Genomic DNA, 11,172 nt, shown 5'->3' with positions numbered 1-11,172 from the left:
CTGTCTGTGCTCACGCAGACCTCCTCAAAACTATACAAAGCTCTTGCTGAGTAAATGCTGCATGTGGAACTCATTGAGCACATTTATTCCTGGGAGAATTTAAACCTTTTGGGAAACAGGTGAAAAGCGGTAGGAGATTTGATGGAGTATCTCAGGTTACTGAAAGTCAAAAAGCCAAGGCTAACTGCTGAAGTATTTTTGGATGTTAGCCTATAAACTGTCAGCCAAAATTATTAAATAACTAGGTTTGAGATCACTGCCTCACAACTTCTCAGTGAAACTTCTGTTGAAATCAAATTTCTTCAGCATCTGTTATTCTTACCCGGATCTTTGTCGTTGATATTTCTGCCTTGAGGATATCAGGGTCATACTTTGTACTTGATGAAGATCCTGAGAACACTGCAAAAGAAACAGTGAAAACAAGTTCAAAATTGTAATTTGACTCCTCATTTTAACTCAGCAGTCAGTCACTTCATTTTTCAAATGTGCGACAGCCACTGTTAAAGTTAAGAGATAACAAGATCAAACTGGGCTATAGGTGCCAAGAAGTGGTAACCCATAGAAAACAGAAGGGCTATGTGCCAACCAGAACACGCTGAAGTACAACACCATCTACCAGTGCTGGTGGTCAAGTGTGGCAGCTGGGAACTACATTATAAAGAAGAATGTTCTGCAGTCGTACAGCTCTCCAATTTTGATTCTAAAAGCTTGTATCATTGCAAATATGTATCGGCAACACTGATGGCTTGGCGTGGAAGCACTATGAAACACTTGAACTAAATTCCTCAATATTACAGAAACACAGGAACTGGAGTAGGCCATCATCCTCTTGAGCCTTCCCTGCTACTCAGTATTATCATGGCCGATTGAACACTTCAATGCCTTTTATTCACCCCATAATCCTGTCTGCCCTTGGTAATCAGAAATCTATCAAGCTCGACTTTAAACAGACTCAAAGACTGAGCCTCCACAGCCCTTCATGGTAAAGAGTTCACAACTCATGGAGCAAAATAATTACCTCTCATTGCCAATCTAAGTGGTATCCTCCTCATTTTTAAATTTTGCCCCCGGGTTTAGACTCCCCAACCGGGGAACATCTTATCTAGATCGACAACGGCTATCCTTTAAAGTATTTTGATAGTTTCAATGAGGTCACCTCTCAAATCTTCAAATCAGTGCAGGCTCAGTTTTCCAATCTGTCTTCTTAGGGCTGTCCCAAAATTCCAGGAACAAGTCTGATCAAACTCTGTTGCACTCCCTCTCTGGCAATAATATCTTCCCTGAGATAAAACTATAAGACCATAAGATTTAGAAGCAGAATTGGGCCCATTTGGCCCATCAAGACTTCTCCACCATTCGATCATGGCTTCTCAATCCCATTCTCCTGGCCTTCTCCATAATCGTCAATCTCCTTACCATTCAAGAACCTATCTATCCATGCCTTAATTGCACTCAACAACCTGGCCACCACAGCCCTCTGCAGCAATGAGTTCCACAGATTAACCAATCTCTGGCTGAAGAAATTCCTCCTCACCTCAATTCCAAAGAGTCATCCGTTCTCACTGAGGCTATGTCCTTGGGTTCTAGTCTCTGCTACCAGTGGAAATACCTTCTTCACATCCATTCTATCCAGGTTTGTCAATATTCTGTAAGTTTCACTGAGATTTCCCATCATCCTTCTAAACTCAATCAAACACCAAGACTCTTCAACTGCTCCTCAATGACAAGTCCTTCATCCTGGGATCATTATTGTGAACCTCCTCCACACCCCCTTCAAGGCCACCACATTATTGTTTAGATATGGAACCCAAAGCTGCTCACGATATTCCAAATGTGGTCTGATCAGAGCCTTATCTGGCCTCAGCAGTACACCTTTGCTCTTGTATTCTAACCCAATTGAAAGGAATGCTAACATTGCACTTGACTTCCTAAATACCAAATGAACCTGTGTGCTAACCTTAACAGAACCCTGAACTATGACTCATGAGTCCCTTTACACTTCAGATTTTGAAGCCCTTCTCCATTCAGAAAATAGCCAATGTTTCTGTTCTTCCAACCAATGTGCATAACCTCACATTTTCTCATACTGTAATTCCATCTGCTGTTTCTTTACCTACTCTTGTCGGAGAACAAAACGACATACAGGATTCCAGATGTAACCTGAGCAGGCTTTTACACAACTGAAGCAAGACCGCATGACCTCTGTACTCAATCGCCTTGGAAGGCTAGCCTTTAAGGCCATCAATGACTTAATCATTGTGGTTAGCTTTCAATGCCTTATCGACAAGGCCACCTGAGTCGCATTATGCACCTCCACTTTCCAAACTCTGACTATTTCAGAAATACTCTGCACATCTGCTGGCTGGAAGCACAGCCAAATGGCATCAAATCAACCTCAGGAGTCTAACATCACTTTGCAGGGTAAATAAAACACTAGCAAAGCCTCTTTAGTTTATCAAGTCCCACGGTATTTTAAGCATGTAGCTCAATTTTGAGCAGGCATTCACAAAACAAAATCCACATACTGCAACAGCAGTAACAACAATGCTGATGGATGACTCACACCATGAATAAGGTGCTCTTCAAATAAAAGAAATTGGTAAAGAGGAAGGAAAGGATGGATGGAGACCAAATAAGAATGTCATGGTTGCATAAGTCTGAAGTATTTTCCTCATTCTCTGTTCTCATGCATTTTTCATTGCTCTGTCTGAGTGTCACAAAGTAGATGGTGGATGGACTTTCAGATATGGAGTTTTTTTAAAACATGTGCATGCTTTCCTTTTCCTTTCTACCAACTGTTCTCCCCTCTTGATTTTTTTTTAGATTACTTACAGTGTGGAAACAGGCCCTTCGGCCCAACAAGTCCACACCGCCCCGCCGAAGCGCAACCCACCCATACCCCTAACCTAACACTACGGGCAATTTAGCATGGCCAATTCACCTGACCTGCACATCTTTGGACTGTGGGAGGAAACCGGAGCACCCGGAGGAAACCCACGTGCACATGGGGAGAATGTGCAGACTCCACACAGAGTGTCGCCTGAGGCGGGAACTGAACCCAGGTCTCTGGCGCTGTGAGGCAGAAGTGCTAACCACTGTGCCACCGTGCCACCCACATCGTGGGCTCCTTGATTAAGTACAGGCCAAGTCTCCCATTGACCATGACTAACTGATGGGAAACAGCAGGTACACAACCATGTCAGTCCTGTTCTCACCTGAAGCCCATACATTTGTAGCCCCCGCCACCCTCACTAGATAGCAGTAAGATGTAGGGATTCATTATTCCCAAGCTAGCCAAGAGAGTTGAGGCCAATTATAGCATATCTCCTAGCTATGGTCATCACAGGGAGATAATTGCCTTGAGACCCCCTTGGTCGATGCTCAGCTTTCTTTTGCTCGTTCACAGAATGTGGGCATCACTAGCTAAGACAGCAATTGTTGCTTGTTGTTAATTGCCTTCAAGAAGTTGCTGGTGGGCTGCCATCTTGAGCTGCTGCAGTTTATGTTTCAGATTCATTGACTACAATACTAGAGCAACAGCTCCAGGATTTTGACACAGCGAGAGAAGGACTAGCGATATATTTCCAATTCAGGATAGAGTGCGATTTGGAGGAGAACTCGCAAGTTCAATTTTAATGAGCATTTGAGGGAGGTTGGGGTTATGGGGTCGGTCTCAATTGTCATATGTCATTTATCTTGGATGCACACATGGGCATGAAAGATGAAAACAGCTTTTATATAATTTAAAGGATTGGATTAGCAGTAAAGAGTTACAGCAAGTAGATATGCCCTTAGGAAGGGTGTCTCAGAACCAGGAAATTGAAATAATAATTTGCTTTGGTAATATTTAAATTTTGGGTCAGTTCAGTTTTCTGGACTGCAGTTCTGACCTAGTTTTCTGAATAGGAAAACCCATCATATAATTTGAGAAAACATACAGCCAACAGTAAACAACTACATCAGAACCACTTTCTTTCTCAGCTAAATTGAGGTATGTAGCCTGACTGGAAATGTCATGTTAATCTACTGAGTTCTGCAACTAATGGGGATGTTCCAAGTCATAAGAACATAAGAAATAGGAGCAGGAGTAGGCCATCTTTCCCCTCGAGCCTGCTCTGCCATTCAAGGCTGATCTTTTCATAGCCTCAGTTCCACTATCTACCCACTCATAATAACGCTTAATTACTTACTGTTCAAAAGTCTATCTATCTTTGCCTTCAAAACCTTCACTGAGGTAGCCTCAACTGGTTCATTGGGAAGGGAATTCTACAGATTTGCAACCCTCTGGAAGAAGAGGTTCCTCCTCAGCTCAGTCTGAAATCTGCTCCCCCTTATTTTGAGGCTGTGTCCCCTTGTTCTACTTTCACCCACCAGTGGAAACAACCTCTCTGCTACTAGCTTATCTATTCCCTATATGTTTTTATAAGATTCCCCTCATTTTTCTAAATTCCAATGAGTATAGTCCCAGAAAACTCCATCGCTCCTCATAAGCCAACCCTCTGAACTTTGGAATCAACTTACTGAATCTCCTCCACACCCCCTCCAGTGCCAGTACATCCTTTCTCAAGTAAGAAGACCAAAACTGCACACAGTACTCCAGGTGTGGCCTCACTAGCACCCAATACAGCTGCAGCATAATCTCCCTGTTTTTAAACTTCATCCATCTGGCAAAGAAAGACAATATTCCATTTGCCTTCTTAATTACCTGCTCCACATGCAAACCAAGTTTTTGAGATTCATGCACAAAGATACCCAGGTCCTTCTGCATGCTGCAATTTTTCACCACTTATATAATAGTCCATTTTGCTGTTACTCATACCAAAATAGATGACAATATTTACCAACATTGTATTCCATCTGCCAGATCCGTGCCCACTCACTTAACCTATCTATATCCCTCTGCAGACTTCCGGTGTCATCTGCACATTTTGTTCTACCACTCATTTTAGTGCTGTCTGCGAACTGTGACACAATTATACTTGGTCAGCAACTCTAAATCATCTATTAAAAAGTAAACATTGTGGTCCCAACATTGATTCCTGAAACACAGCACTAGCCACTGATTTCCAACCTGAAAAACACCCATTTAACCCACTCTGCTTTCTGTTGCTTAACCAATCTTCTATCCATGCTAATACATTAACTGTAATGTCATGTACCTTTATCTTGGGTGCAGCACCTTGTTGAATGCCTTCTGGAAATCCAGATACACCCCATTCACCAGTTTCCTATTGTCCACTGCACTTGGAATGTCTTCAAAGAATTCCAGAAAATTAGTTAATTAAGACCTCACTTTCATCCACCCATGCTGTGTCTGCCTGATGGGACAATTTCTATCCAGATGTCTTGCTGTTTCTTCCTTGATTATAGATTTGAGCAATTTCCCCACTACAGAAGTTAAGCTAATGGGCCTACAGTTTTCCGTCTTTCATCTACCTCCATTTTTAAACAGCGGTGTCACATTTGCGATCTTCAAATATGCTGGAACCACCCTGGAGTCCAATACCAAGAGTGCATTTGCTATTTCTATCACCATCTCTTTTCATACACTGGGATATATTTCATCAGGGCTAGGGGATCTGTCCAGCTTTAGCCCATTAGCTTGGCCAACACTACCTCTTTAGTGATAATGATTGTTTCTAGCGGCTCATCTGCCATAGCCACCTTGCCATCAATTACTGGCATGTTATTTGTGTCTTCCAGTGTGAAGGAGAAAGTGAGGACTGCAGATGCTGGAGATCAGAGCTGAAAATGTGTTGCTGGAAAAGCGCAGCAGGTCAGGCTCGATACGTCGATTCTCCTGTTCCTTGGATGCTGCCTAACCTGCTGCGCTTTTCCAGCAACACATTTTCAGCTCTTCCAGTGTGAAGACCAACACAAAGTACCTGTTCAACACCTTTGCCATTTCACTTCCCATTACTAAGTCCCCCTTCTCATCCTCTAAAGGACCGATGTTTACCTTGGCCACTCTTTATCATTTTGATTTATTTGTAGAAACTTCTGCTATCTGTTTTCATATTTGGAGCTAATTTACGGCTCATAACCTATCTTACATTTGTTTATAGCTTTTCTCGTGGTTTTCTGTTGATCTTTAAAAATTTCCCAATCCTCTAATTTCTCACTAATCTTTGCCACTTTGTATTAGTTTTCAAGTTGGTACCATCCTTTATGTGCTTAGTTATCCATGGCTGATCATCCATTTTGTTACAGTTCTTCCTTTTCACAGAAGTCTGGAAGGATGAGTCATCAGGACATTCTCCATGAAATAAACACAGGGATCTCCTATTCTATATTGCACCTCGCTGTACTTCTGTTTTCCCAATCTTTGTAGCTCAAAAGCAATTTTACTGTGAAACTCTTCAATAAGAGTAGTTACTAAAAGCATCACTGCTGTCTTGTTTTCCTCAACTTTCTAGACTCTTCAATGTTTATTTGCCCTGTTAGCAAGGGTAGACAGAGCTGAAGTTCCACAGCCTGGGATGAAACCAGGAGAAGGGGCAACCCTGTCTTTGTGCATATCAGGATCTAGGCTGTGATCTTTTCATCTGTGGGAGCTGATTAATTGACTACATCAAAGTCTTATGGCTTATTAAGTATGTCAAGCTATTCCTAAGAGCTACAAAGTCCAATCAGAGATTGGGCAGTTCAACAACATCACCTACAGCACTGACAGTGGTGTTCAAATTTGGGGAAGAGGCTGGAATATGTGGTGAGCATGTGACTCCAAAACCACTCGCTAGTGAGTATAATCATAGAAAATTCTGTGTCAGTCATCACGGGTTTTGTGGTTCCTTATGTGGCTGATGAACCCAATCCTAGACCCCACATCTCTGATGAAACATTTGGCATCTGTTTGCAGGAGTTGGAAGTGATCCTTGAACTTGAGGTCATTGTCATTCCTTTTTCTGGTTCCATTTCCGTACTTCCTCTTGCTGATTGGTGTTCTTGAAGGATCATGCCCCTTCACAGAGGAGATTCCTCTAACTTGGTTTCTTCTGAATGAGAGTCTCCCACGCTTTGACATCTAAGTTGCATTTCTTGAGGGAAGACTTTAGGGCATCATTGTTAAATTTTCTTTGTCCTCCTCTTGTGTGAGTCCTTTCCTTGAGTTGAGCGAAGATAAATTTGCTTTGGTAGTTGGAACCCAGGTATCCTGAGCATCTGGCCAGCCCATGACATTGGATTTAGATGATCATGACCTTGAAGCTGGTGCTATTAGCTACTTCAAGGTCACTGGTGTTAGTGTGCCCTGTCCTCTCAGCTCACATGGAGAATCTATTTTAACAGCACTGATGTCAATGTTACTTTGAAGATATCTGTCCACTGCTTAGGCTATTATCTGAAACTTTAAAATGACTGTGGATTCATCACATGAAGAGTAGCAAGTTTGACCTCATGATCAAATGGTGTGTTAGGTTTCATTTGTAGAGGGATTGAGTTCCGGAACTGCAATATCATGCTGCAACTATACAAAACGCTGATGTGGCCACACTTGGAATATTGTGTATAGTTCTGGTCGTCCCATTACAGGAAGGATGTGGAAGCAGTGGAAAAGGTGAAGAGGAGTTTTACCAGGATGTTGTCTGGTCTGGAGGGAAGTTCTTATGAGGAAAGGCTGAGAGACTTGGGTCTGTTCTCATTGGAAAGAAGAAGGTGAAGGGGGGATTTGATCATGACATACAAGATGATCAGAGTATTAGATAGGGTAGACAGTAAAAGACGTTTTCCTAGGATGGTGACATCAGCTTGTAAGAGAGAGCATAACTACAAATTGAGGGGTGATAGATTTAAGACAGATGTCAGAGACAGGTTCTTTACGCAGAGAGTGGTAAGGGCGTGGAATGCCCTACCTGTTAATGTAGTCAACTCAGCCACATTAGGGAGATTTAAACAATCCTTAGATAAGCACATGGATGATTTTGGGATAGTGTAGGGGGACGAGCTGAGAATAGTTCATAGGTCAGCGCAATATCGAGGGCTGAGGGGCCTGTTCTGCGCTGTATTGTTCGATGTTCTAGCTTATCAAGTTTACTACAGGTCACATCACTAACCAGTGTGTCAGCAAATTGTCTGGGAGGGAAGATAGTTACTATTAAAGCAGTTGTGATATTAATTGCATTTTAGCATCAGGTCGAAAGTAAAGCAGTATGTGGATAATTGTGCAATCTTCAGATCTCTGTGCAATCCTTCAATAATGAAATACTCCATGATGACAAGCATCAGGTCACTGAAAACATCTGGCTTGGGGCTGATAATTGGCAGATGATAGTAGGACCATGCAACTGTCAATAGGACCGAGCCTAATTAATTACTCCTGATACTCAATTCCCCATCATATTGCTTAAAAGCAATTGATCACAATTATGTGTTCCAGATAATGTATTCGGTGCCTTTCAGCAGCATCCAGTCATCAATGTGAACTTCAAAAATAGAATCCCATTTTTGTTCCTGAAGCATTGTGAGTGATGCATTCCTGCTTCAAGGAAGAAATGCAATCTGCATCTCCCAACACAGCACTGAGAGCAGGACCAAGTTGTGACTTCAATATCAATCAACAGGCCACGTACAATTCTATTACCAACAGACTAATGTATCTCTTCTCCTTTGAGAATAATGGATCACTTTAAGGAATGTAACTCAGGCATTTTATTATCAACTGGAGACTCATAAAACACATTTACACAGGCCACCTTGAGAAAACAGAAACTGATGGGATTTGAATTAACTCAGCCTCTTTGATAATTTTTCAATGGCTTACAATATAGAATCACAAATCTATTACAGTGCAGAGCAATTTGGCTCATATTTGGTCATCTTTATATTTCATCTGTAAGAATTGATGACTCAGTATAAATATAGCTAATAGGCCAACTCCACCAAATGTAGTACAGCAATGATTACAGTACAAGATAAGAGCCTGGGAAATTCAAATTCTGCACAGAATTTTCCCATTTTAAGTCAAAGTAGTCTGTTGAGTGAGAGTCATGGCAGTTGGCACTTTTCTCACACATTCTTTAACTCTTCATCTCCCTAATTATGCAATAATTGGCACCTTGCTTGGTAAATTGTGTCGCCAGAGAGAGGTGATATTGTTCATCATTGCTAGGACCTTCCAGCTTTCAAGCTTCTGGCTCTATACTTAATGGACAGCTACAAACCATTTCAGAGTGGTAGGTGTCAGGAACATGCTACTTGGGGAGATGGTAGAAGCGGATACAATAGCAAAGTTCAAGAGGCATTTATACAGACACATGAACAGGCATGGAATAGAGGGATGTGGGCCATGTTCAGGCAGATGGGATTGGTCTAGAATGGTATCATGTTTGGTACAGACATGGTGGGCCGAAAAGCCCGTTCCTGTGCTTTACTATCCTATATCCTAGGTTTGTTTACAGATAGCTCCATATCTGTAGCAGTGGCCAGCAAAGAGACTACAAAGAGCTCCACAAATGCAAAATCCAGGAGACCAGGACCAGGTGAATACAAGGCATCTCTCAACAAAGAATGGATTTGAGGTCCAGAGGTAGATGCTGGGGGCAGGAATGGGGGCAGTGGTGGGGGGAGCAACCCCAGGAGAGAAACCCTGAGTTTTGGGGGGGAGTGACCTGCTGAACCTCATCCTAACCCCCACCACTCAATTCTTCCCACTAGCTTCAAAACTCAGGTTGAGAACAGTGGCCTGTCGGAGACAAGGATGAGTGAGCAGCTCCAGGTTTCCCCACACCCATTCCTATATCTGCAAACATACTGCTGGGTGTGTGGGAGGTGGGATGTGTGGGAGGGATGAGGTGTGATAGGAGGGAGGGCAACCCAGGGAATTTTATGAACCCCCGCCCAACAGTGGAGGATTGTTAAAATTCTGTTCACTGTGTACAGGAATTCTCAATTACCACTAATTTCCATTAGGCACCGAGTGGGACCCACTCTAATCCAGACTGTAAGCACAGTTCTTCAGGCAAACATTCTATAAACAATTGTTTGAAATTTCAATTATGAACGTCCAGTAAATGCTTTATTTGCCTGAAGCTCTGCAATAAGCCACATTTCAGTGTGACTCTGTAAAGTTCGAGTAAACAACAGTGTTATTAAGTTTCTGTCAGTGATAATGTTCGGTTGAGCTACATTGAATTGATGGCTCACACTTCATGCAGGATTATTTGGCAGCAGCTGAGTGAAAGAGTGTTTTCATTGACAGATAATTTCAAATATTAATTCATTCATATGAAACACTGTCACAGACACTAACTGTGAGCTGAACTGGTTCAAGAGTTTGTAAGGTAAACTAGGAACACAGTCAAATATTCACTTCTTTTCTATTGATACTTACGACTGGTCCGGGAACTAGACTTGTCTTTCCAGACGTCATTGAGATGCATGTACTCGTCAATGGCTAGTGCTAGCCTTTGCTCTTTAACTTGGTAGAGTTCCTTCTGAGTGCTGAGTGCATCTTGTGCCACCATTAGGTAATCCTTCAGCATTCGCTCCTGCTCTTTCCTCCATTGTGCCCGTGGGTCCTCTAACTGCGTTGTTTCTGAATGGGTAAGAGTGATAGATTTTTCATTAAGTCAAGACAGAACAGGCTTGAGGGGCTGAAAGGCCGATGCTGGTCCCCATTATTTTAACTCAGAAACATATGGATTTCTTGCCTCCTCGCACTCGGGACCTCTCGGCTGCTGGTCATGGTTGTCTAATATCCCCACTTAAAAGCAGAGCACTAGTGTTCAGTATGTTGAGAAAAATAACCTAACTTGACACGGTGGCCACCAAAGAAAAACTGCAAGTTACCTCACAGAAAAGAGAAAGTGAGGACTGCAAATGCTGGAGATCAGAGTTGAAAAGTGTGGTGTTGGAAAAGGGCTGATGAAAGGTTTATGACTGAAACATCGATTCTCTTGCTCCTCGGATGCTGCTTGACCTGCTGTGCTTTTCCAGCGCCACACTTTTCAACTTCACAGGAAGGAGGCAAGGACACTGAAGAGGGCACCAAACAAAACAAGGGATTCATCCTGTCTTTACCCTACTGATCTGAATGACAACTTATTTCTGTAACATGCTCAAATCCAGCTTTAGTGTCCAATGCTTCACATATTATTCCCTGCCAACAGTGATGGGCACTCATAGCCTCACCCAATGATCATCAATGTTACTCAGAAACTGGACATCAAGAGGGAC

General features: G+C 42.5%; 1 protein-coding gene across 2 annotated transcripts in view; it reads right to left on the bottom strand.

Moving 5' to 3' along the window:
* LOC140495692 (protein WWC2-like) overlaps positions 1 to 11,172 on the bottom strand; it is a 236,338-nt gene that overhangs the window by 71,895 nt on the left and 153,271 nt on the right. For both annotated transcript variants that reach the window (XM_072594682.1, XM_072594691.1), the window contains exons 3-4: positions 10,328 to 10,531; positions 323 to 399 (exon numbers count right to left, since the gene is read on the bottom strand). In XM_072594682.1, the coding sequence (XP_072450783.1) occupies positions 323 to 399; positions 10,328 to 10,531 (281 nt within the window). The remainder of the gene's footprint in view (positions 1 to 322; positions 400 to 10,327; positions 10,532 to 11,172) is intronic.

Source organism: Chiloscyllium punctatum, chromosome 2 (assembly GCF_047496795.1).
Source record: "Chiloscyllium punctatum isolate Juve2018m chromosome 2, sChiPun1.3, whole genome shotgun sequence".
In the NCBI taxonomy this organism is placed as follows: domain Eukaryota; kingdom Metazoa; phylum Chordata; class Chondrichthyes; order Orectolobiformes; family Hemiscylliidae; genus Chiloscyllium; species Chiloscyllium punctatum.
The sequence above is the reverse complement of the archived record's forward strand: the minus strand, read 5'-3'. Positions and strand labels throughout refer to the sequence as shown.